This window comes from Callionymus lyra, chromosome 19 (assembly GCF_982586985.1).
Source record: "Callionymus lyra chromosome 19, fCalLyr1.hap1.1, whole genome shotgun sequence".
NCBI classification, from domain to species: Eukaryota; Metazoa; Chordata; class Actinopteri; order Syngnathiformes; family Callionymidae; genus Callionymus; species Callionymus lyra.
In genome coordinates this window covers 4,056,858-4,084,790 of record NC_141836.1, presented here as the reverse complement: position 1 = coordinate 4,084,790, position 27,933 = coordinate 4,056,858, and the positions used below count along the sequence as shown (strand labels likewise).

The window sequence follows — 27,933 nt, the reverse complement described above, 5'->3', positions numbered from 1 at the left end:
TTCCACGAAGAGTGGAAGATCACCAGCTCCTGTGCCAGTGATGGAGGTGTGTCCGATCGTCCGAGCGCACACACGCACCGGTGTTTGTTGATGTGTTGTGTTCAAACATCCACCTTGCTCTCTCTGCAGACTCCATAGGTATGTCAAACAAACAGCTCTGACTCCACCCTCCCTCCTGCTGGACAGGCTGGTGGACCGGGGGGGAGGAGGGTGAGCGAGGGGGAGGGAGGGGAGCGAGCCGAGCTCAAATTCAGTCGTGCTGCTGGTGCTGAAGGAGCAGCACATTGCTCAGAGGGTAACGTGAGGCACCGGGACACACACATGGCTATCGAGTGGAATACTGCGCCTCGGACTCACCGGCGATCTTAAACTAACGCTGCAACTTCTGGGAAGTCGATGACTGACAGCTCCTGAGGATGTGAAACGCTTGAGCACTTTCTGCCTTTTACTTCATTACAAGTGAGTCCCTTCTCCTCTCGGGGCACCGTGTCCCAGGACCTCCGTCACGCGAAAACCCACAGACTGTTTTAGGAGCCGGGAGACTTAGTTTGGAGACAGGGACTTTGTTGTTTGAACAGATTTGTTTACTGATCAATGTAGGTCACGTCTCTACATCCAGAGTATCTGATGTCCGAGCGCAAACATGCCACTCACGCTCCGCAGGACTTCACTCTCCCCAATTTACGACCCTCCGATTCATAAATGTTGTAACAGTTATCAGGACTCGTCCCTCCTGGTTTTACGGCGTAATCAATCTGTTTAAACATTTCAAATTCAAGCAAAATGAACCATACAAATATGAAATACACACTGATTATTAAGAGAAAACATTTAAGTATGTTCTTGTAAAAAGATAAATTGATGGGATAAAAACAGTGAATTAAAAGTGAGAGAGAGGGAAACAGAATTAAAGAGATGAGTATGAAATTTAAAATGTGAAAACACAACAATAGATAAAAGTGATTTCTGAATACATACGAGTTGGAGGAGGACAAAAAGAAGAGAAATGTTTAGAATAAATGATCAAGAATAATCTATAACAAGATGAGTTCCGTCATTAAGATAAGAAAATACATAAACATTTTTACTGTTTTATTTAATTTTTGGATTTTAATTAAAGACCCTCAATATAACACAGACATACAGTACATGCTCTATCATAGGTGTCCCAAAAAAAATGAAATTATATCATGACATGTCATTTGTTTAAACATTTTATATTTTTAAGTAATAGAAAAGTCATAATATTAGGTCAATACTTAGTCATGTGCAACAAGAATTTATTAGAAAATGTCATCAAAGAGCTGCATGTTTTGTTTAAATTATTTAAAATATGTTGTATCCAAAATGAGTTTCTCACAAGCACAAAGATATGACAGCTTCGATATTGTTATTTATTTTTATTATATAATTTATTATTAATAAAGTTGTAAAGGAACTTCATTTATTTATTTTGTCAAATTGATTTTAAAGGACAGTAAATAGAATATCAAAGAATATAAAAACATTCCTATATAACCAGCTCTACTGTGACCTTCTCAGTGCATACATGCTACATGTCGACCATCTAGGGCCTGGTCTAATCTACACACAGTAAAGATAGCTACAAACTGCACTTTTTGTGTAGCCAAGCGGGCGCTGGTGTCCCAGCAAGTGTGAGTCATGACACATGAAATATAATATTAATGCATGTTCTGCGTACTGGACTGTAAATATATACATCCCGCGAGTCTAAGTGAAGACACATGTGTGGGACTTTTAAAAGCAGCAGGAAGCTGTCGGCTCGTGAATCTGATCTGCTCTCGAGCACGCAAGGCTAATGGAGTGTGATGGTGACGCGTCTAATGCTTTTGTCTCTCAGACCGGAAACACACGACCGGGGGAAAGAAGGACACGCGTACGAAAGCTGACCATGCACTGACGACAAGGTGAGCCGCGGTCGTCACCTTCAGGTGCCCTTATTCCCGCGTTTATGATGATGTCGTGAGTTTCCTCGTTCGGTCGACTCAAAGGTCCTCAGATAAAGTCGCGTGTGTTGTGTGATCAGTACGTCCATAAATCTGCATTTATGCAACTTACGAATGTGGGACGACGCTTTCAACTTTGTTTTATCAACCCCGGAGTCTCAACAGAGATCGTGGGCCAATAACAAGCCGCCACTCATCCGACTGTGGGGAGAAACAGAGTCATTAATGGGGTATTTGTGTTCCTTCCTTTTACCCTTTCAAGCGCCGCGAGGCTTGTGACACCGGGTGAGGATTAGCCTGAATAAGCTTGTGAACTCTTCATCTTCTGATTTACCGCCGATCAAACTGGAAGGTGATTCTGTGGATTAGATCGCTTGTGTCGCCTCATCACGAATTGGAGCGTGAGATCGATGTCTCAGCAGAACCGACAAGAAAATGTACGTGAAGATGAAAGTGGACGATAATAGTTCTGGCGGGAGTTAATTAATTTTTTACAATGAATGGCTTTAATTGATGCAAACTCTGGCTCAAACGGTTCAGATATTTATATTTTAAATTACTTTGAAATTATGATTTTCTTCAAACACAATTTAAGAAACACTTATTAAAGCAAAATGAAAAGTTAAACTCACTGTGGCCATAGGGGGGCAGTGTTACTTTTATCACCAGAGAAGAATAAATTGTATCTAGTGGTCCGTTGCAGTACTGCAATCGAAAAGGTGCGCTAACACTGAACACAATCTTTACATTAAACGGAAGGGGCTATTATGTGTGACCTACTATCGCGTAACAATATATAATTACTTAGTTAAATATGTCTCTAGTTACATTTATAGCATCAAACGCTCAATTTGAAAAATCATGTCAACAAATCAGAAACCAGTTTTTCCAGTGCCTCTCCGATCTCCACCATTTTGACTCACCACTAACCTTAGACCCCACGGCAGATCGACCTTATTAGATGTAACAGTTTTGTCCAAACGCCCCGTGTAGCTTCTCGTCGCTGAAGCAAAATGAGGCCAAGAATTAAATGTCTAAATTCCAAACATAACAGAAATGACATCCAAGTTTGACTCATAGATTTTTCAGAATTCTTTTTTTTTTTTGCTGCTTTCTTGACCTAGAACTTTCTCGCTAGCAAAAGACTGCCTGCGGTGACAAACACACAACATTCACTCGCTCACCCTCATTTGAAACTCCTGCTGTTATTTCAGGTCCTCTTCAAATTCTTAAAGTAGTCAACAGTAGCGACACAATACACATCAGTTTAAACCTCTGTGTGTGTGAGTGAAGCTACCATTAAAAGGACGTTTATAAAGAGATTTTCAATACATCAGGTGAAAACGTTTGTTTAAATTAGACCGAGGATTAAATGTTTTCACTAAAATTAACGTTGACACCGTCACCATAGCAACTGATAGCATAAATTATTAGTACTTTAAACACAAAAAAAATATTTGTTGCCGACGATCATCAGATCCTGACTACACTGAATGACAAAATCGAGCACCAGATGTGGGAGGAAACGGACTATTTGCTCTGTGCGGATCTGAGGTGGCAGCAGGTGTGCGATGTGGAGTGCCGGTGACACAAATCTGCTGCTGGTTAATGATAAATAACAAGAACAACACAGATCGGTCTCGTGAATGCATGTTATCAGCGCTGACAGAAAAGGACTTGGACCTCGGTTATTGTGGAAATAAGGCGTCCGTGAGTGACACGCTGACATGCGGGCTCGTTCTGATGGAATCAGCAAAAGCAATGAGGCGCGAACCCACACGATGAGCATTTAATGGGATGTTTAGACAAGACAGTGAGAAGTTTTTATTACTCACAACAGTCATCAGCGAGAGAAAATAGAGAGGAACACTTTTGAAGAAGGTCAAACCCTGTGGACTTGATGACCTCCTGAAGCTGCAGGAGAGAGTCGTTTTATACAGCTCGATCACTTCCCATACGAGATGGACGATGTTCCCGTTACGACCCTCATCGTGATAACCAGAAACCTGACCCGAGCGTGGACCCATTAGGATCTCATAGGACCCTGCGCGACTGGACCATAAGACGCCATGTTGAGCAAGCACTATCGATCCACATGTAAATAGAGTCTCCTGCTGACCTGGACACTAAAACGGTTTCACCACATGATGTGTTCTGACCTCAAAATGGACCGAACCACCCATAGCAACCACGGGAGACTTCGTGGACGAACTCCCGTGGTGCGAACGAAGTGCCTTTTTTATATTTATATTTCAGAAAAATGGAGGACTAAAATGTTTTCAATGTAAAACTACCATTACATTATGACAATATAATATCATTATTACACTAATAAATGTAAATTATAATGCTCCTTCCCAGGTGCAAAACAAATAGACTCAAGGACTCATTCATTCCTCGGGCTATTAAATTGTACAATTCTGAGTTCGGGGGCAGGAGTGAAGTAAAAGTATCTGAATGTTCTGTTCTATGTTAGTCTTTGTATCCTTTGTCTTTGTTATTTTTCTTTGATATATGTTCTTTATCTTTATCTTTAGACTTAGATTGTATCATCTTGTTCTTGTTCTTTGTTCGTTCTTGTTCTTATTTTTGTTCTTATTTTATTTTTATGAATAATTGCTGTATTTGCTGTGAACAATTTGGAAAAAAAACAATTTCCCGAAGGAGACCTCCTGAGGGATCAATAAAGTTCTGCCTACCTAACCTAACCTAACCTAATTAAAAAAAAAGATAATTATAAATAAACATTTTTTAAATATTAAGATGGTAAAAAGCTACTCAGACTATTTACATCTCTATAGACAAACATATTCAAGTGATATTCAAATAATATTTCAATTACTCAATTCAGTAAAGTAAATATTATAATATTAAGTAAATAGGTTACGTTAGGTTAGGTTCGTGAAATTGCTTTTTTTCCAAATTGTCCACAGCAAATACAGCAATTTTTCATAAAAAATAATGGTAGTAAGGTAGAACTTCATTGATCCCTCAGGAGGTCTCCTTCGTAAGTAAGTCATTTTTATTTGTATAGCATTGTACAATCTAAAATATTACAATCTAAAATATTGGACTACATTGGAGAAGAGAAAACTGTCGGGTGCCGCTGCACATTATGTGCGTGCGATGATAACTGGCTCGAGGGAGGTGTTGGATGCGATGGAGTCGCGGAAAGTTCCTATCTGTTTGCACACAAACAGGTGAGGAGGCGAGGGGCGGTGGGCGCTGTGACAAAGCCATATTACAGGAATGTTCTCCTCCGGGACCAGACGGCCAATTAGCTTCTGAGAGAGTCGGCATGGCTTGGCCCGCATGGGGAGAGGAGCTGTGGAGTGCTCCGTGCTGGCCCAGCTCCAGGAATGCATTTAGATGAAAGCTTGACAGGACCAGGCCAGATGGACCCGAGTGGCTTCTGACAGGGAACCTGGGGGAAGTGGACCAGCTACAGAGTGACAGCGTCCTTATATGGAAGCAACATTGTCAGTCTAGCTTCCTCATTGATTGGCCAAACATTGTATTATCTTCACGGCCCGGCCCTCCATCCGCAGTGGTTAGTGGCCATCAAGAGGTCATGCGTGGTGTGAAAATCCGCAGCAGAGCGTCTGCCTCTTTGCTTTGACCTCAGATAAGAGGCGGAACATGCGTGGCTGGGATGGACGTTAGCGCTGTCGTCAGTTTTATTCATGGCCTCAGAATTATCATCGGTGAAATGTGTCCGCTAACGGTTTAACCGGCTTCAGCCAAATAGCTTCATTATGATCTTTTGAATGATCATTACTGCGACTAAATGTTCACATTGTATTTCATAATGAGGATTTACGGCTTCCTTCCTTTTGATCTTCGCCCCCTTAGTGTGACGGGAACTTCTCGTTTGAAGCGCCGTCACTTAAATCCATCGTTGACTCGATTATTTGTTTAATACATTTCTTGTGCGTCTCAAGACATCAAAGTGTGAGGAACCCGCCTGGTTCTGGTGCTCCTCCCTGTAATCACGGAACCGTCCATGAGAGGATTCTTTGTGCTCCCACTATGTAATCTCATTATGTAGATGAGTCCATGTGACTTTTCTGATGCACGAGTCTCTTTTTGAAGTCCGACCGTAGGCCGGCGCTCGTGACCTGGACAGGTGCGACGACGAACGGGCGAGTAGCGGAGCTTCAATGAAAATGTGTGATAAAACCCATTAAGAAAAATGACGCCAAGAATCTTAGAGGAGCAAGAGTTGGTGATTTTGGGAACTCTTTGAAGGAAAGGGGATGGAATTTAAAGAACAGATGTGGGCCTGGGGGGCCACGTGACCCTCATTGAGTCAGAGTGGAAACGTCGGAAAACATAAAAGGTATACGACCACTTTCGTCGTCGCCCTGTCAATCAAGCAAAGAGGGGTTAAAACAACAATGTGCTAACTCTCACTTTGCTAAGAACTCATGGTGCCACTGGTCACCAGTCACCGCGGGCCCTCGGGGGATCACAGGGACGGAGGTCAGAGTTGAAGACAAGTTCACAGAGTTCTGAGCGGGAGCATATATAGCTATAGGCTCTGTCTGGCCCCGGCTGGGAAAAGACTTTTGATATCTGCTTAATATCGGCATGACAGGCAGAAACATGTTATTAAAATGTCTCTGGATTGTTCGGAGATCACGGAGTTTAATGCATCAGAAGAAACATGTAGACATTCTTCTACACGGAGAAAAAAAACAAGTCTTGAAATTGAAAAAACTGATTCGTACGAAGTCAAATTCAAGAATGTTTGGAATCGTTTGCAAGAGATTCCGTAATAATCCTGATCTGAATCGGCTCCTTGAAACTTTAAAAGCATTTCTCAGGACGAGCTCATTACTCATCGTCGGTGGTTTCTCCTCCAAGTCTTCAAGACAAGAGAAGACAGTTAGAAACACCAGACACTGATTTGCCCACAGATCCACGGACGTGTTTAGCAACTAATGAGAACAAATCTATTCCACTATGTGGTGAGTAACACGAGCCGTGACGCGACACTCGATTAACACACTTATCAGATTAGATGTGGTTTCACGGCTATGTTTCTCACAATTTTAACGATCTTTGTCACATGATCGCTCGAAAATTATATTAAATAAAAATTCATGACCTTTTATTAGTTGGTTAAACATAAACTAACTTAGATTTTGGTTATTTTCTGTTATAAGGAGGATTGTAAAGGTTTCTTAATTCACTTGTATGGCTTCTCACTGCTGCTGATCACGTGGACGGTTCCCTTTAAAGCTCGCCAAAATAAAAGAACGTTAAACGTTCGGGAAATTGTTTTTACAATACGATACAATCTAAGTCTAAAGATAAAGGTAAAGAACATAGATCAAAGACAAAGGATACAAAGACTAACATGGAACAGAACATCATGATACTTTTACTCCACTCCTGCCCCCGAACTCAGAATTGTACAATTTAATAGCCCGAGGAATGAATGAGTCCTTGAGTCTATTTGTTTTGCACCTGGGAAGGAGCATTCGTGCACTCATTCTGCTTCTCTGCTCACTGATGACAGTGTTCAGAGGATGACTGTCATCATCATGATGGACAGTAGTTTGTTCAGTGATCTGCTCTAAGCAACTGTCACCAGTGAGTCCAGCTTCATGCCAACCACAAATGCAGTATACAAATCACTAAAAAAAAATGTGTTATTGTTGAATTTGGTTTTCTCTTGATGTGTCCTAACAAACCTTTTTAAATCATGACATATTTCAAAATACATTCGACTGTGTCAAGAAAATGAGTTTAAATGTTCCCCTTTAGTAAAGCCATGAAGAAAATAATTCCCACAGATCTGAGTGAGCTCAAAAACACTCACTCAAATTGTTTACTCGTAAAAATCAACAGGATTCTTTGTCGAATCAATATTAAATATTTCTCAGTGTGCATAATGAGGAACAATCATTACTGCTAATGATGCACTGAGAGATAGTGGGGGATTAAGATGGAGAGAAGAGGAAGGAAAGAGGTTTAGAGTGATCGTAGGATGGAAAGGAAAGACGTGAGAGTGAAAGCTTTACGGTTCTGTTTACTGCCGCCTGTGATGTATGTTATTTAGGAGTTAAAAGAGGATGTTGTGAGACAACCAGAGAGACCACAAGGACAGTTTTCTACTAATAAATGTTCGACACTAAACGGCATCATTGTGTTGTTAAGTTCAATGTTGCGTTGCACTCACTGCGGGACATTGCAAAGACTTTCCCCCACACACAGAGTGTGTTCTTAGTAAGCTGTGTTCCAAATGTTTTTCTGACTTAGTCATCATCCTCCAAAGTTCACGAAGAATTTCTAACAAAAAACCCCTGACGGTGATCGGCCTGAGTGATTTACGACGCTGCAGGATCACGGCCACTTTAAAATAAATTCTCCTCATCTCAGTTGCAACGAGAAAATGGTTCCTGTCAGCTGCCAGTAAACTCCTCTGGGTGGACCGGATTCGTTGAATTTAGTAGTGAGCGCGGCGTGTTCCCCGCTATCCTTCGAGCTTTTAGTCAGATTAATGAAGTAGTCGATCCTCTCTGGAGGCGAACTGGTGCACCAACCATCAATTTTCACGTCCCATACTAGCCGGCCGCACGCAGTGCAGCGCCTGGGGGGGGCGCAGCAGGTATTTAAAGCCAGCAGCAAGATATTAAAGCTGCAATCACCCGGAATGCTCCAACATCTCCGCTCTCTTCTTTGGCTGTTAACACATGTTCGGTCATCCCGGCCGTGTCATGTTCCAGCTATGCAGCGCAAACGCTCGGAGGAGACAACAGCGAGGTGGAGAACTTTGGAATGCGGAGTCCTCCAGTAAAAACATTCAAAGTGGCCGTCTTTGGACCACAAGGACCTTCAAAGCTCAGAGGAGGTCCGAACATTTAGGAGAAAGTCATCAGCGAATAAATGGATTTGTAGACGGATGGTTTTATAAATCGATAAGTGAAGGCATCATGTTGGTCACGAGGTGATACAAAAGAACACGTCGGGCACAATAAAAAGGATCATATTAATACGGATTTATGCCCAAGGTAAAAATAAGTTTTGGTCATGTGTCTTACATAATGAAGGTCCTGTCATAGATGATTAAAGGAAAGTCTAAATCGACAGTTCAAATATGTGCACTCTAAACCCTCATATGTACTCATTGTTCCATGACTGACAGAACAAGGACATTCCTTTGATCACACCAAATTCCTTCACCTTTTCTGGGCCTGTTTTTTCACCCGTTTTCGTCCGCTCAAGTATGCGGCTAAACTTCCATCGTCCCACGGCTCTCGCAATATCATGTCGGCGGACTTATTTTGAGCCACTTATTTATAAGCGAAGAATAATAAACTGGACGAGATGAGCACAGCAATGAAGGACTGGACGTATACAAGAGGTCTCGGGGAAGGAAAACAATGAGAGTGATTAGCAGAGCAGAGGTGAGGGGATGGTGTGGTGGGAGGGAAGTCAGAATCTGTCAGATCAACCTTGAGAAAGAATGAGAAAGAAAATAATCTCCTCTGGACTTGCGTCAAACGGAACCAAAGTATTTGTAGGATGACTAGGACAAAGTAACATGATTGGTTCTGGTCCTGCCTGAGCGTACCCTGTGATCCGACCCAGGAGCCCGGAGACGAGACGGAGCTCCATACACAAATTAGGCGTCTCTTAGTGGCTATTAAAGATCCAACAAGATAGTGACAACAAACACATGTTTGTTGATGAGGGCTAAACTGAGACGTCCTCATGACTTTTAATATCCGAGCAAACAAGAGATGGTATCATCTTTCCCACAGCTAAAACCCTCTCTATCTTCCAGGAATGGAAAGCATTAGCGTGGAAGCCGGCTGGGATGGGTTGGCCCTCTCCTCTCTGGTCGCCGCTGGGAGAAGCAACTTCTCGTCCCTGTTGGTGTCTGAACTCAACTCGTCCAGCGCCTCGCACGGCGGGGGGTCCTTCTTTGGAATCTTCCCCGACAACGGTTCGACGAGCACGCCGCACACGACTCCGGAGCCCCGGGCGAGGGACCTGGGGTTGGCCCGGGCGGAGATCGCCGTGCTCGGGGTGGTGCTGGCTCTCACCACGCTGGGCAACAGCTTTGTGCTCTGGGTGCTGCTGAGGAGGAGGAAGCAGAACGCGCCCATGCACGTGTTCATGGTCAACCTGTGCGTGGCTGACCTGGTGGTGGCGCTGTTTCAGGTGATCCCAATCGGTTGCATGAAATGTGAAGCATACTTCTGAACATAAAACAGTCCAATCATGAACAACCATGACCATGACACCATGTTTTTCAACAGGCTGTTATTCACAAAGCAATAGATTATAAATGTCTGTCATGTTTGGTGAAAGTCTTATGAAAAGGTTCTTGTACCCTTTGCATGATGGAGTTTGTTCCTTGACCGGGACAAAAGAGTTTCCCATGCTTCCCTCTGTCCTCAGTGTGAGACTGTGACAATACATTTACCAACATCTAAATATATTTCTATACTAGGATGTGATACTGGGCCGGACACCAGGTCGTGCACCAACACCAGAGGGGATATCACATATTCATTTAAAGTTCCTTTGAAACGTCCGCTCAGTGTTGCGTATTCACTCCTGCAGGACAGAAGCAACTCAACTCAAATGTATTTATAAAACACTTTAAAAATAACATCGAGTGATACAAAGTGCTGTACAAGAACATAAAAACATTATTAAAACAGTTAAAAACACTTATAGAAGATGCAAATTAAAAAGATCTGCCTAGCATTAAAAGGCAAAACACATATTCATTTGTTAATATATGGATAATTCTTAATATGTACATAACCATATGAGCAAATATTGCACAACTCAATTAAATATGTACATTTTTAACTGAACTAAATATTGCACTGACTCAATCATTTGTGTCAATTCCATTAGAACATTTCATCAGTTCGATGCAGACATCTTTCAAACGCTAAATCAATTACTTTAATAGACAGCTGGAGAATCCAATTACACTGTCTCGCATCTGTAAAAAAAATGTCACGCCATCTCTCCCACGCTACCGTTGCAATCGACTGGTAGATCGCGATCTTGACGTATAAGCACTCCTGCTCTATACAACTCAATTTCTGTCGCCTAAAGAGTTTTTTCGACCTGTCCCCTGGTCGTGACAACAAACCTAAAAGTTATCTTAACAACAGTGAAACCTCCGCGCCTCAGCCAATGTTACCGCGGTTCTGTCGTCGATAAATCAATTTCTGTGATTCATCAGGAAGAAATGCAGAACACGACTTTCAGATGCTCTTCTTGAAGACTCAATCAGAGCGACGGGATCAGGTTCTACCTCAGCTTAACCACTGCTGCCAGCTGGTGAATACAAAACCAGATAACTCAAAAAGAAGCAGGTTACGTTGCCAAACACTTCAAAGATCCCGTCGCTTAATTTCCATTTATTCAAAAATGATTATCAACTCGGTCAAACGCAGGCACTTGAACAAATGACTAGCAGAGCTTGTTGACCTTGTTTGTTCCTAAAACGAAAACTTCCTGATTACACTTCGTATCAGCGTAACCACTTTTTTGAGGCGGTTAGTGAGTTTGGCTGTTTGTTTAAGCCCAGATTTGAATCAGTGAATTATCAAGGATTCCTAGTGTTTCACGGACGACCATAACCATCCGACAAAACCAAAGGAAAACTAATATCTTCTGCTCACACACTGCCATCATTGTCCATCCCCTTCTCTCCTGACTCGCATGTTAAAGTCTTCCTCTCCAAGATGCAGTAAGTCTCTCATCATGACCATGTTTGTAACTTTTTACTTTATAAAGTTCTCCCCCTTCTGAAATCTTGGCGAACGAGAGGTTACGAGAGCGGAGTCCATTATGACGTTATAATGGCTTCACTCCTCCTCCAGCCAGCTGTAATCACACTTTGTTTATACAACGAGTCCCTTGGAGGTGGAGACTACTGTGTCAATATTGTAATAAAAAATTTAAGACACACTTAACGCAACACATTAGTTGGCCTTTCAAGACCGACCCTAGGATACTTGTCATCTGGGAAAACATCTCAAATCTAACCTGAACATGGTGTTAAAACTAAGTTTTACATGTAACATGCTTATCTTTATAGTTGAACATTTTATCTCTCACATTCCAACTTTTTTCAGGGTTTCGTGCTCGCAGTTTAATTTAATTTACCGGTAACGACTGACAGCTTGTGTGGAGTGATAGAAATAAGTCAACTTGATTGATGGCGTATCGTAGGCCGGCCTTCTTTGGCAGGTCATCAGCGGTCGATACGGACGCACACGCAACATTTTTTACTTATGATCAGTGTGGATCCTCCATCGTGACATATGTTCAGGTCTGAGCTGATGACGCAGTGGAAAAACGGATCCTTCAGAGAGAGAGGGCAGCTTGTCAGAATATATATCCCATATGTTGAAGAACCGAGCCAACCCTTTAATATCACAGACATTAAACATTGTGCGCGCTGCCAAATATCAGGTCACGGCTTGTACAAATAAGAACATCAAGATGCCGCTTTTTGACGTTACAGTTTGAGGATAACCGGGAGACTTCTAGAGCCGGTTTGACCCGGCACAGAGCACAGTCCAGTCTCCCTCGGACGCTTTGATCTCGGAAAATAAATCAGTTCATTGATTCCCAATAAGGATACCAAGGCTTCCCGACGGTATAGGAAGACTTTCATCGCCACGTTGGATTATGTGTTATCCTCGTGGTAGACATGAAAGTGGAATCTTTTTTCTATCACAGACTCTTAGGACACCAGAGCTTCTCAGGTGGACGCTGCTCTAGATAACAACATTTAGGACTCTTCAAACCCATGAACCTGCTAGATCACGCCCAAAGCCAAGTATCAGCAAACCACGGTTATTGCTACTGCTTTTTTAGTGTTCTGAAAGCATGGAACCCACTCCAACCACTAGAACTGATGACTCCCCGGAGCTTTAAACTCTTGAAATTTGTTAAATGGGCCTCAAGCACAAGTCAGCGGTTAAAAAACAAGAACAGCTGATTCTGGCCTGATTCTGTTATCACTTGGCAAGGTGGCTGCGAGACACTTTTAGAAAGTTTCTGCAGTTCGGCTCGAATCATAGCAGACGAGAACAGTCAGCACTGACAGTTTCTACTTGTCTGATGTCATGATATTCTAATCAGAAGACTCGGCTGTGCTGCTGAGCAAAACGGGGGGGATTGGTTACTTCCTCCGGGTTCTATTACAGACCAGACCTTTTCAATTAGTCAGTTGTTTGGGCCAGATTTAAAAAACCCATGGCCTGGCTGTGCCAGAACTGTGATCCGATCGCAAGTAAAAGGTTACACAATCAACGTTGTTCGTATTTAATGATAGAAAGACAAGACCAGAGAACTTCCGTACTACAACCTCTCACGACTGGTGTTCCCTTCTGGACGTTGGTCCTGGGCCTCACACTGCCCCCCGGGTCACTGTCTAAACAAGTCTGCAAAGTCTCAATGATATGACCTAGTACAGTGGTTTGAAATATTAAACCCCCCCATGGACCAAACTCAAAACTGCTCGGAGGCACAAACCAGCTCAACCAATGTTTTAATAATAATGCAGGAAGATATCAAATCTCCGATGAAACCGATGCTAGATATTCACAATGACCTAAAAAAAAACTGCATCGTCACAGTGAGATCAATTTGTGGCCCCTGGGCTTGTACTTTGCCCACGTGTGAAACCAGATGATACCAGAATCTGATTAACACCCGGGCCGGCGCTGATAAATGTCTGCAGAGGCACAAGTGACCTCTGGTCTGATCTTAAAACAGAAGTACTTTGGAACCACAAGATAATTTGTCATACGATTTTATTACTTTATTGCATTAGTCATTAGAATTAATTTAGTAAGTTAACAATTTAGGTCTTCGTTATCTTGTTTTATGGAGGATTGAAAGCGGAACAATTAATAATTTACTTTGATCCATACATTTTTGAGTTGGATTGATTTTTGCTACTGTTCTACAACCAGTATTTTGGATTAATATAGGACATTTAAGATGCTTTTTTTTAAAAACTTTAAAAGTATCTTCTTAGAGCAGATGTCTCATTTGACATGGAACGTTCCGTCTAGGACCAGAGTTAACACTCTTTTATTCCGCGTGATGCGTCTAAAAGTATACCAGGACGGAGTGTTCTCGCAAACTCAAGTGGCATTTTAGCGAAGGACGGCGTTTAACCTCATCAGAGATTCGTGGGAGTGTCATGTGAACTGTCGTATGAAAGCTGTCGTTTTAATTACATTTGAGGTTGAGAACGGACGCTTCCTCGCTGTGATCGGAACCTGAAGTTCACCTGGGGTCACGGGTTCGAAGAGAAAGGCCTCCAGCTGACGATTTGTTTTGTCAAATATTTGCGAAACTCGAAAAGTAGAATTGTCGTTAAAAAGATTAGACTACTCTCCTGACACAGGGGCGGTGAAACATAATGCACCAAACCAAACAAAAAGGCTGCACAAAACGTATAATTATCATAAAACAATTCTCTCAGTCTAGACTTGAAATAATTTCCTTCGACTCTCTATTATTCTAGCTCGGCTGGTCTGGGCTAATGTTTGTTATCCCCCGAAAGAGCACTGAAGCTTCTCTTCTTAAGTCTTTTTACGACTTCCCCAGGACAAGTGAGTGCAGAGAAGGGTAGAAAGAGACAGGGCTCAAAAGAGCAAATAAAAAAGCAGACGAGAAGAGCCAGAGTAGATCTCGCCTAACATCTTGTTCTCCTCCCGGTGCCAAGTCGGAGTCAACGACACTGGATTTGTCCCATGATTTCCAGAGAGAGCTACAACACAGAGGTTTAAATGACAGCGGTAGGAACATGTTGTGATTTGCCCTTGTCCAAAATAAATGGAGGGAACGACTGGAAAGAAAATGTTGGACACCTTAAGGGCTTCTATAAACTATAAAGGGATCAACATCAAATATTTCTGATGGCTTAAAATACATGTTAAAATATCTGCGCCGTTAATAGATCTATTTTTCTACTTCAATTTTGGTTAAAATGTATGTAAGTAAGTAAGTCATTTTTACTTATATAGTGCTTTTACAGACCAGGGTCACAAAGCGCTTAAACAATCAAAACAATAATCAATAAAATATATACTTTAAAGGTCAAGACAAAACTGAGAACACAACAGGAGTTCCAGAAAATCAAGGAAAAGCCTGAACAAATAAAAACGTTGTTTAATAACATCATTATTTGTATTCACAAATTGATATGTATAGAGAGAATCCAAATAAAATGTATATTAGGTGATAAAGTATACATTCAAATAAATCTGGATGAAGAAACAGAGGCTTTAAATGATAATACTTGGGTAAGAATGAGAATTTAAATAGTCATAAAGAAAAATCAATACAAAATAAAACTGTCAGCTTCATGTTGTTTAATGGTTCGACCTCATGTAGGCAACATAAAACCTGTCAAATGTGGCCTAGTTCTGGCATATAATGGGGCCTCTTAGGTAGTTGAATGATCCACGTGTAGTACATGATGAGTCTGACTCTTTCTAGGATTGTATTCCCAGTCATGTGTCGTGTGTTCTTCGCATGAATTCTCAAAAGCCATTTAAGAAGACTCCAGCATGAAGCGGCCTGAGGACAGACTCCTAGACAGACTTTCATTTGATTACTGACTCGCTTGTCAGAGGTCGTTTATATTTGTTGGTCCCCAGAGGAAGAGCTGCCTGCTGACACGTGTGTGTGTGTGTGTGTGTGTTTGTGTGTCATGGGAACATAAACATGCTTTCACAATAACAGAGGAACAAGCCTGTCAGATGGGAACAAAGGGTGAGTCCTACATACGTAAATCATTGCTTCGTATTGTAAATTATTTATTAGTCTCCCTAAGAAAACAAAAGACTGTCGGTCCGGCTGCTGTTGAGAGGGTTTGTGTAGATGGAGTTGTTGTTCTGTGCAGCTGAGTTATTTGTTTATTCAAAACTGTGCACCACAGTCGTTTTACTATCTACTCTAATGTAACTTTTGCATAGGAATTCTAGGATTTGTCAATGATCTAACAAACATAGATGGGTCGTGTATTTCGCTAAAAACTCGAGGTACACTAATTGGCGGAGCTGAAACGAGGGTGATAAGTGATAATGAGGGGTCGGCGGGGGCTCATCACGCGTCAGCAGTAGTTCAAGGCCAACAAAAGCGTAAAGAAAGACAGCGGCGTTCTTCAACCCGTAGAGCAAGTGGGTCACAATGTGACTCTTTTATCACTCTGTGGTCTCCTGGTATTGGGGGTCAGGTCCTTGGAAGGGAGAGCTCTCAGAGGGTATATATTATTGGCACAATACAATACTTTGTTTACGTCAAAACGCACAAAACACGGGGCGGAATAAAAGCTGAAACTCCCGGAACCTTTTGTAATTCCTAAATTGCCCTGAGACCAGTCAAGTGTTCCACAATTAACCACCTAATGGGTCACAGATCTGAGCGTACATACATGTTACATCATAGCAGAGCTTCCTTTGTGGAATCCACAAGCACACAAACTGCAACGATCATTGGTTTAATATCTCTCACCTTCGGACTTCAGAAGCTACATCAAGATCCAAGACAATCCCTGACTGATTATAGAGATGAGTCGATTGATAATTGCTGTGATAAGATAAGATCCTGCTTCCAACTTCTAGGCAATTAAAATAACTCACAAATTGATAAGTATAGAGAGGAGCTAAATAAAATGGATATTAGGTGATAAAGTATACATTCAAATAAATCTGGATGAAGAAACAGAGGCTTTATATGATAATACTTGGGTAAGAATGAGAATTGAAATAGTCATAAAGAAAAATCAATACAAAATAAAACTGTCAGCTTCATGTTGTTTAATGGTTTGACCTCACGAAGGCAACATAAAACCTGTCAAATGTGGCCTAGTTCTGGCATATAATGGGCCCTCTTAGGTAGTTGAATGATCCACGTGTAGTACATTATGAGTCTGACTCTTTCTAGGATTGTATTCCCAGTCATGTGTCGTGTGTTCTTCGCATGAATTCTCAAAAGCCATTTAAGAAGATTCCAGCAAGGATATGCAATTAAAAGACCTCAATACTATACTACATTTTAAACGGTTAATTTTGTTTTTATGGCTTTATAATGTTGCCCTCAAGACAAGTATCACATTCCAGGATATGAATAATAATCAAAGTGTAAAAAAAAAAATGTAAACTTTAGCAACATTTAAAGCGAAATGGTGAATTTAAAACATTTCATAAATTAATAATAACAAACAGTCTGGAATTGTAACTATTCTATTTTTTTGCTGGTTAAAAGTCGATGGTAAAACTCTGACTACAGATAAAATGCCTTTCAATCACTGTCTCGCTCAATAAACAGAGCCTTCTTTTAAAAACTACTCTCTCTTTCTCTCAGACTCTACTGTCAGTGTAGCAGTTGTTTACATCACCATCCACACCATACATCATCCCGAAGCGCTCGTTTCTCCTTCCAGAAACTGTTTTAATTCTCTTACTGTTATTAATCACTCAGGATTGACTGCGTTGAGAAGCCTGAGTTACTACATTCTCTTCGTTCAGTGTTTAAATGTACTAAAAAGGTCAGACCTTGGAGGAGTTATGGTAATTTAAATGGGCCATTAGATCCTAATCAATATATTGGGTCAGTTAAAGCACGTGCAAGCACTTTTGACTTCAGGATCGATACTCTTTTAAGCTGGAATGAAAACACTACTGCGGCCTGTTTCATGTTGACTCCTCTGAACACAAGTCTACACTGATCACCGATCAAAGTTTCCAATAATCATTTGCCTTTGACCGACGCTTGACCGCAAAAACAAATTTGATTCAGGATTATTGGGAAGAACTGCTGATGAAAAATACAAATCCTGAGCTTATTTCCCCGCATTAGATTTGATGTCAATATGTAACCCTCATCCCTCTCTGGTTCCAGGTTCTCCCCCAGCTCATATGGGACATCACCGAGAGGTTCCGGGGTCCCGACGTGCTCTGTCGTTCCATCAAGTACATGCAGATTGTGGGCATGTTTGCTTCCTCCTACATGATAGTCGCCATGACAGTAGACCGGCACCAAGCCATCTGCTGCCCGCTGCAGGCCTACCGAGGGGGGTCCATGTCTCGCTGGAACACCCCGGTGTTAGTGGCCTGGGGTCTGGCACTGGTCCTCAGCATACCACAGGTGAGGAGGAAAACATAATCCTGCTCTATCGCACTCAAACCACACGGGGGGGAAGGAAACGAGAGCTCAGCAGGTGTTTGACTAAAGATGTCCGAGTATTTTTAGAACACGAGGTCACCCGAGTTCAGCAGACAGAGGAGGGTTTAGGGGGGTGATGATTATAAAAGCTGTCAGGTAAGTTTCATTTGAAAGCTTCAGAGGTTCAGTGAGCACTTGTGAACACTCATTATGAGTCAAAGTTACTTCATGTCGTGTCACAGGGACATGTTCCTCGAGTTGACCCCGACATGTTCTTGTTGTTTTCACGTAGATATTCATCTTCTCGCGGTCCGAAGTGGTTCCGGGGGAGTTTGAGTGCTGGGGTCACTTTGCTGAGACGTGGGGACTGAAGGCCTACGTTACGTGGATGACTGTGGCTGTGTTCCTGCTTCCTGCCATCATCATTACCATCTGTCAGGTAAGAAGGGCGACCATTTTCTTTACTCAGTGAGATACAAATGAATCAAACAAGAACAAAACATCGTCGTCTCAACGAGCGTCCGTTTATCCTCTTCATTTATCTCCAATTTGTTTGATTTTAGCTGCATTGTTTGTCTGCTGGCTAAACCTCGTACCCGCCTTCAAGGTTATCCAACCTAGGCAAACCAAGCATTATATGTTATGGTATAGTTCATTGCTGTTTATTCTAAATTAATTAAAGCGGGTCCTACAGACTTACACATAACAGGTACATCACAAGACAAGGGCACAAGGGGACATATTCCACCTGCTGCTAAAAGTGTGTCATGGAAATACTAGATATTTTAAGTATTGACATAAGGAGGATCCACATATTTGTCAGACCCCGGAGAGAAAAAACAACTCCGTCTTCAAATTATTTGGCTCATTTTAAAGTGTTTTTTGGCGATTAAACTTGAGAAAACCAATCGCTTTTATGCAGCGTCTTTGTCGGATGACGAATCTGGATAAGCTCCCATCATCTCCATCGCACTATTTAGGGAAAGAATTTTTCCCGGTTTCGCTATTTGCCTAAATTAAAAAGGCACTTGAAAGACCACAATGCAGAAAATCTGCCCGCTGTGCAAACCGCATGCCAGAAGAAGGAATGTACCAAGAAATGCGCCAAACTGAATCCCAGGCCTTTCTTTTTCTATATCAGATTTCCAACCAGGAAGCCTCTTCGGGCACGATGTCGTGGCAGGGGGGGTCAGGTGATGTGGACGCTGATAGGCAACACGCTGTAACTCAATCTTGACCTAATGACTGACGTCCAGTGTTGGCAGCGACGTTGCGAACAGCTCAGTAGAAAATAACCTTCATAACTAGGTTTAGAAAGTCTCTGCTGTCCAGAAGAGGAAGGAGTTAGCGCTATAAAAGTGTATTGATATCATTAATAGCAATACATTTAATAGCAAATATTTATTTGAAGCTTCTGTTTGCCAAAACACACCGTCTTCCCCTTTTTATTTCCTTTTACAGTTAAATAGCAACACAAACATGTTGTCTGTAAAAGGTTAATCTTACCGCTGACTTCCACTTCTCTAGTTAATGTCCTTGTCTTTTTTAGATACGAATCTTCAGGGAGATTCACAACAACATCTACCTGAAGTCGGAGCGGATGGTGATGGCTGAGCTGAAGAAGAATGAAATATTGTTCCGCTTCCAAAGCATCAAGAAGGAAGAGGACCGGTCCAGGGAGCGAGGCCGGAGAGCGTCCGGGGGCGGACGAGGAGGACAGAGTTTCAAGTCTTTGAACAACAAACCGCACAATAGCCCGTACAGCAGCGCGCCGGGGGAGTGTTATGACTGCGCACAGATCCAGTACAGCAGCTGTCAGACCGAAGACGTTACATCGACGGCTATACAGCAGCCGATCCACAGCTCTGACCGTCACGAGTCCTTCACATCCTTTGAACTGACCTCCAGCTCCCCGCGCTGCTCTCTTGACCACGCGCCATCACACCCGCCCTCCGCCCCCCCACCCAGCATCACAAAAGCCATGTCCAAAACAGTCCGGATGACCCTGGTCATCGTACTGGTGTACACCATCTGCTGGTCTCCGTACTTTATTGTCCAGCTGTGGGCCGCCTGGGACCCCAATCCTCCAGACCAAGGTAAGCTGAGAACTAAACGGGTTCATAACTATAGTTGTGAATTGCATTCGGACAATCGTTCAATGTACATTCTTCATTTTTTAAACTTATATGGCGACTGGACTCGGTTCTAGATCCTAATGGCGTTGAACGTCCATTTCAAAAACAGCTCCTGGTGACCGACGCTGACGTCAGATATTTAAGAAGAACAAAACTCAATACAGATGCCTTTTCACACTATTCTCAGTAACGTATCCTGACAAGAAATACTTACAAGGCCCTGTGTGAGCAGCAGACTCACAATTCACTGACAGATGACTAACCAGCAGTAATGCGGCTCCAGCTGTGTCTCCATGACAGTTTTCAAAACATAATAGGTAAATATTGGGGAGTACAATTTGACAACGTTTGCATTAAAGTTTATTTCAGGCTTCAGCCTTTTAACAGTAAAGAAATCAAGCCCTAAAAGACCACATTACAAGTTATCACTTTTGGTTACCGAGAACTACCAAAAGCTCCTACTAACCTTTTATGAATTTCTTTTGGTACAGCCTTTTAACAAATAGGTTGTTTTTTTCCAATTTGTTTACAAGATATTTATAAGAATAACCTCTTTATGAAAGTGTACAACCACATTTTCAAAGGTGATTGAAAATGTCTTTTGATTTCCTAAACCACAGACACCTGCAGGTTAACAAAATGGCTCAGAAAAATCACAAAGACAGTGGATTTCATTGTTAAAGAAGGTCACAGAGGTGTATGTAGGGCGGCTGCAAGCGTAAGTTGTGGCAGCTTCAAAGCTTTCTTAGAAAACAAGCAATCAGTTCCAACCGACAAAGAACCACAAATACACACAGATGACAAATGACTACCTCTGTTACGCACAACACTGTGGGGATTTTATGTTTTGCTATAAAAAAAACATCATCGTTTGACAATAACCGCCAACGCGTCCTGAAGCGTAACAGAAAAGTTAACTCGCCCTCACTTCAGCCAAGACGGTGGTTTGGGCGACCAACGTTTTCAATTGAATTTAGTCAAAATTGCATTAGAAGAATCTCATCAAGATAAAAAAACGCATCCATTATTCCGAGGACACAAGGCTCAGATCAGGTCACCGAACCGAATGTTTTTGAGCAGGGAACGACGGGTAGACATATATGGAGCAACCGTACGCTCAGATGAACAGCGTGGGTGTCCTCTCGTCTAAATGCAGAGACAAAACATCAGAGGCCAATAAATAATGGGTTTAAATCTCCTGTTGGTTTTGAACGTTCGCCAGATTATTCCGTTGCGGAGACACTGATCGTAGCTGATCTCTGCGTATACACAGTCATTACGAGTGAGTCATTGTGTCACGAAACACTTGCGTGTCCAACCTGTTTCCTATTCCAGAGACCTACATTAATGTATGACAACCGTCAGGACATCGTGATGCCAGGAATGTGGCCGCGCCACGGCTTAAAGAGATAAACACTTTAAAACCTTTTTTATGATGGTTTGTCTACACAGTTGTCCTGGGTCGATTTAGATTTCATGGCAGTATGATATGATCAAATTTTCCACTATAAATTACATTTTTTGATGTTGTGATTTTGAGTGGAATGTCAAAAAAGATAAAACACATAAAATATAACTTGAGTTTTAAACTTAATAAAATGGTAGAAACTTGAGTAATCATATGCTGAATTCAAACAAAAAAGAAATTCACTCCTGGACTTTAACAAGTTGATATTCAGCTGTTTTTAGCTGCTTTGGTAGGACTTGAAACATTCCCCGAAACTGAAGATGGGACTAATATTTCCCTGAGATGGTCTTGACTGAGATTTATGCTCCAACATGTCAAACAAAACGAGAGAAAACATTTCAGAACCAACTCCCAAAGACACAGAAGAGTGCAAAGATAAAAATCATTATTTATTTTCAGCCTCTTCCGATTTTCTTACAAACACGCCTCAAGAGGATCTAAATTGATTCTGATTATAATCTGTTTCTCTGTGTTCTTAAGCTCACTCTCATGTTAACAATAAATAAATCTTTCTGTCCCAAAATAGCTTAAACGGTTGCGTGACTGCAGCTCTTGTTGGTTTCGAAACTTTAATGCGCAAAAAATGTGGATGATTCACAGCGTCGAGTTGCTTCAGAATGGAAGTGGGATTAAATTAAAAGCCGTTCAGCAGGACAATAAGGAGTCTGGTGCTATTATTAGAACGCAGGAAGGGCTTGGAAAACATCATTCAGGAGTCGTTTATATTTGCATTGAAATAGTTTTGTAAATAACGGCGCTCCGAGAAACAATGAGTGTTCTCCTCTCAGCAGAAGTGGCCTTCACCATCCTGATGCTGCTGGCCAGCCTCAACTCCTGCACCAACCCGTGGATCTACACCGCCTTCTCCAGCAGCGTGTCCCGGGAGCTGCAGACCCTGCTGCGCTGCGGGTCGCGACCGGGTCGCCGGGGCTCCCTGCCCGACGACTCCACCACCACGCACACGTCCATGAAGGACAGCTTGTACTGACGGCGGAGAGAGAGAGGACACGAGTGGTGGCGGCGTGGACGTGCCGCTCTTCACGTCTCCGCTCTCCGCCAGAGCTGATAACTCCAGCTCCCGCCAGATGTGTCCCACGCCAGAGGACGTCCGGCAGAAAGTGCATCTGTTATCACCCGTCCTTTTTCCATGACAGCACTGACAACGCTTGTCATTGAGGACGTCGACAGCACATAAAAAGCGGCGGTCACATGACATGTCCGGCCTGACCTGCATTTTCCCTGCAGTTGCAGACGTCAACAAAGGACTTGCGCGGTGATTCATGAGCGACAAACTCCTTCTCGGAGGCAGGAATGTAGGTGTGGATCTCTGCGTTAACGAACTACTAATGCCAGAACCAGCAGACAAAGCTGCGGGCGGAGAGCGAGCTAATCCGCACACGGACGGCGAGACGGAAGCACGCAGGCCGGACTGAGGGCAGACGTGGATGACATGGATGTTACGGCCGCTGCTTGAAGAAGCTCCAATCTAATAATGTGAACTTGACGAATGAAAGAAACTGGATTAGATTCGGGGGGCTCGAGGCCCATTTCATTTTCCCTCCAGAGGAATATGATCACATAAGTTATTAGTCAAGCTACACAAGGCTACGTCCACATTCCTATGGTTTTACTTGTGCTACCTCTGCCAAGGAGGTTATGTTTATTCAGTGTAACCCAGTGGGCAAACGTATTAGTGAACAGATTTTGGTGGACACAGGAAAGTTTTTACAGATTCATCACCGACTTTTGCTGCATCAAAGGTTTAACTTTACAGCCCAAAAAAAACCCTCTCAATTAAATCAGCTTGGATGGTTACATTTTTAGCTCAAACATCAAATCCCAGTCCAAGAATTTGAAAACAAATTTCATCATTTTTAAAATGTATTTATTGTACGCTGAGATTAATCAATAATGTCCTTGGCAGAGGTGTGCACTGTTTCAATGCAAGCTCCGGCCTGACGGAGCGAAACACAAATATATGAGCTCGACTCAGGAAGCCGATTGTAAACACGCAGGAGGTTACTTTGTTGTCATTGGGAGTCTCTGCCTTCAGCGGGGGATCTAAGGTTATTGTCACTTTCACAACTCATTCGAATGAACACATCAGACCTTGAACTTAGAGCGTAGTGAGAGTAGAAACGTACACACGTCAATGAACCTGCATTTGTTAGGTAACTGTGGACTAGAGGACAGGATGAGGGCCAATACTCACCAAAACAATACGACGTATTTGACAAGACAGGAATGAGACAAAACAATCTGATTAACACAAGAATGATTAAGAAAACTTACAAAGTAAACTTCCAACGTTTGTTGGATTAAAAGGAAAAGTAACGAAAAGGACGCATATGCATAGTTCCTTGAGTAGAAAGTTGTGTCATGTCCAGTTACCCTTTTTTCCGGTACAATAATTACATTAAATTACATTTAGATTAAAATCGAAAAGTTCCCCAAACCACCTTCAATGCTAGTTTTCACGATATAATTAATCAAAACTTAGACTAATGAATCAACAAAACCTTGAAAACTGAAAATGGAAAAAAAGGGGGTAAATATCTGTTTTCAAAGCTAACTTTCACTTTGTGTTGTAAGCTTTGACAGGCCAGGAAACACACTTGAATCACTTGACTGTGATGAAGATAAACAAAAGCCTGTTAAGTACCAAATCAGTCCAGCCCACTAGATCACTCCGGGCAATTCTTACGTGATGACATCTTCACACACCTTTTAAAAGCATTTTTTATGAATTAGACCTGCTAATTATTTCTTTGTCTTTTTAATTATACAAATTTTTGGGTGTGGTATAAAGTTTCCTCTCATTGCTCAGTCAAAGTTTCGTTCAAGCATGAAAAAGCTTTGAAAAAAGTCATTAGCGACGAATGACGTCATCGCGTAGGAAGTCCCTGGGACCGAAATAGTCGGGCGGACAGAACTGGTACAATGTTGTATACCTGAACCAACATTTGACCACAGCGGAGACAGGACATAACAAACTATTGTCCGCTACATCGTCATTTTGTTGCTGAAGAATGTCACTCGACAGCTAATACGAAGTTAAATATTTGACCAACCATACAACGCAACATGAAAAAAAACCTGCACGACCAGGAAATGTTTAATTTTTGTGTTCAGGCATTTCTTTAACTCGTTGAAATCAGGCTACGAAAGCGTTTTTAATTGTATAAACAAAACGGTTTGGGATAAAATTTTCTAGATGTGTTGGATGGTCAGGTCGGCTCGAGGTCTCATGTTGGTTCGATTGTATTCATTTCATAATTGAACATCTTTTACATTGGACCATTTACAGCCAGACGTGTGTAAGAGACAGTTTTTCCCACTTCCTTCTTTCGCCGTTGGAGACGCAGCCCCTCGGGGGGGGTCCAGCTTCACTGACACAAATGTACAATCCAGGTTTCCGAAGCAGGAAACAATTATGCGATTGTATTTCCCCCCCAAAATATGGAACGTTCACAAACTGACTTTCCTGTCAAGCCGATGACGTTTCTCTAAGAGGAAACCTGGAGATGAAAGTGCTCTGCAGCATTCCATGTGCGCGGACGAACAATGTACAGCATATTTATTAAAGATGTAAAGCACAGTGGTGTGTCATGCGTTATGTCTCGGGAAGAAACGGGAACACGTCCAACCGAAAGATTTTTCCATGAGATAAGGACAGAAATAACAAGTTAAGGAGTCTTCAAGAATAATAGTGAACATCTAGATGTCAGTTTTTAGACAAGCATGAAAATAGTCTTAGTCAAAAACCAAGTGCCTGTAATGTCAGAAGGTTCTTAGAGGGGCCTCCTGGACCGGATTAATCTCCCAGTGATGTCAGTAAAGTTATTCTTAGACGGAGCTATCTGCAGCGCAGGGATCATTGGATATGTTGTATCACACCGGGGGTAACGATCCCGAGCTTCGCCCCCTTTTTTTTTTATTGTCGGAGACAACACAGATGTAGAAATTAAGCTAATGAGATGTTGTTGCGTCAAAGCTGCTACACAAAGGACTGGACAAAAGACCGAACATACAAACAACAACGCGCCTCCATGTGACCGAACTCGACGGAAATAAAGTCCGACTCTGTAGTGTCATAACAAGTCGACTCGCTTTCATAACCGTTCTCTGACTCAGTTTAAAAAAGCTGTGGTTGTGTTGAAGTGATCCACATAAGCTGCAGCTGTGTGTGAGTCTGTGACACACTGATGCCACTAAAACCTGTGTGGAGAATGCATGTCACTGCAGAATGTGTGTGTGTGTGTGTGTGTGTGTGTGTGTGTGTGTGTGTGTGTGTGTGTGTGTGTGTGTGTGTGTGTGTGTGTGTGTGTGTGTGTGTGTGTGTGTGTGTGTGTGTGTGTGTGTGTGTGTGTGTGTGTGTGTGTGTGTGCGTGTGTTATACAATAACTCTGTCGTAATGTCTGTCTTCGTGCAAGTGACATGTTACAGTTTGTACACATATGTCCCGCTTACACCACCAGAATATTTGTGTGTGTGTGTGTGTGTGTGTGTGTGTGTGTGTGTGTGTGTGTGTGGGGGGGGGGTGTGTGTGTGTGTGTGTGTGCGTGTGTTATACAATAACTCTGTCGTAATGTCTGTCTTCGTGCAAGTGACATGTTACAGTTTGTACACATATGTCCCGCTTACACCACCAGAATATTTGTGTGGCAAGGTGTGTGTGTGTGTGTGTGTTAGCGAAGAATAAACCATGGGAGTAAAAATATAATATAATAATGATGTAAAAATATAATAATTATAATAATAAGAGAACAAAAAAAAGCTGCAGTGACTGCAGTGATTGTCATTGTGTGACTGTCCTTCTCCGTCGTGACTCATCCTCTGTGTGAGTCTCTGACACACGTTTGTCGTACAGTTCCGGACTCTTAAAATGATTGGATGACTGTTCCCCTTCACCGGCCCTTCACTTCATCCCAAACACTCACGATAAAAGTCAACCGCTGCTCTCCGCGACCATCGAAACTTGATTTATGCTCATCGTGGTCGTCCAGCATTTTTTCCCTGCGCTCGCTGCGAAAGAAAGTGTTCTGGACACGAAACACCTCTCCAGAGAGCGAACAAAAGTCTCTTCCTCCGAGAGGGTGTTTTGGATTTCATCACAGCACCGTCTGTCGCTCAGACACAAGCCTGCTCTTTGATTCTCTGCCAGAAGAAAAGGTTACAGCAACATCGTCCTGCGTCTGGCTTTGTTAAGGCAGGAAGTAGATGAGGTTCTCCCAGACCCCGAGGGTGTCCGTGCATCTTCCTCTTCCTGACAGGAAGTGTGGATGATCCTGGCTGGGTGAGGGGGTCAGACTTCAGGGTGATGACGGATTGTTTTTGTTGTCTGGCTGACTGACGTTAAGGCCCAGCAAAGACGAAGATGACTGAACCGCCCCTGGAGAGCAGTGACGCAGGCCGACAGTTAAAGTTCCAAACATAGATTTGTTGGCTCAATATAAACAGATAACATCACAGTTTTTAAATGAAATTACTTTTGATTTTTTTTTTATTGAATCAATGAAAGACTTGAATTGAAATCAAAGAATAAATTGATTTAGTATAATTGTAATAATAATCTTTAAACACTACTCAGCAAAATGTTTCCTAAAATGTATATATATATATATATATATATATATACACATACATACATACATATGCATATACATATACATATACATATACATATACATATACATATATATATACATATACATATAAATATACTGTATGGCTTGCAAAAGTATTCTTGAACTTTTCCACATTTTGTCAAATTACACACCACAAACATAAATATATATCTTATTAGAATTGAATGTGAAAGACCAACACAAAGTGTCACACAATTGTGAGGTAAAAAGAAAATTACACGATTTTAATTTTTTTCACAAATAAACAACTGAAAAGTGCAGTGTGCAAAAGTATTCGGCCCCCCAGAGTCAATACTTTGTGGAACCAGCTTTTGCTGCGATTACAGCTGCAATTCTTTTGGGGTTTGTCTCTGCCAGGTTTGCACATCTAGAGACTGAGATGGAGAGCGTTATTATCAACGTTTTTATTTTCATTATTTTATCGTATTATCTGGACTTATCCATCATTTCATTTGTGAAAAAATACATAAAGGCTAAAAACAATCCATTTCCTTGACTGTTTTTAGCCTTTATATATTTTCCACACTAAATAAAGTAAT

The 27,933-nt window shown here is 42.0% G+C and overlaps 1 protein-coding gene across 3 annotated transcripts; it reads left to right on the top strand.

The window, feature by feature from the left end:
* Window positions 1-282: 282 nt before the first annotated feature.
* On the top strand, window positions 283-25,339 carry LOC148059036 (vasopressin V2 receptor-like). Of its 3 annotated transcripts, none has more exons than XM_087781100.1 (7): window positions 283-459; window positions 1,862-1,928; window positions 9,763-10,142; window positions 17,880-18,125; window positions 18,436-18,582; window positions 19,693-20,239; window positions 22,538-25,339. In XM_087781100.1, exons 3-7 carry the CDS (start codon window positions 9,765-9,767, stop codon window positions 22,732-22,734), a joined length of 1,515 nt encoding a protein of 504 aa, XP_087637226.1. In that variant the 5' UTR covers window positions 283-459; window positions 1,862-1,928; window positions 9,763-9,764; the 3' UTR covers window positions 22,735-25,339. The 3 variants fall into 3 exon arrangements, with proteins under 3 accessions (XP_087637226.1, XP_087637224.1, XP_087637225.1); XM_087781098.1 differs by having other exon boundaries at window positions 22,535-25,339; XM_087781099.1 differs by lacking the exons at window positions 283-459; window positions 1,862-1,928 and adding an exon at window positions 9,154-9,382 and having other exon boundaries at window positions 22,535-25,339.
* The last annotated feature ends 2,594 nt before the right edge of the window (window positions 25,340-27,933 follow it).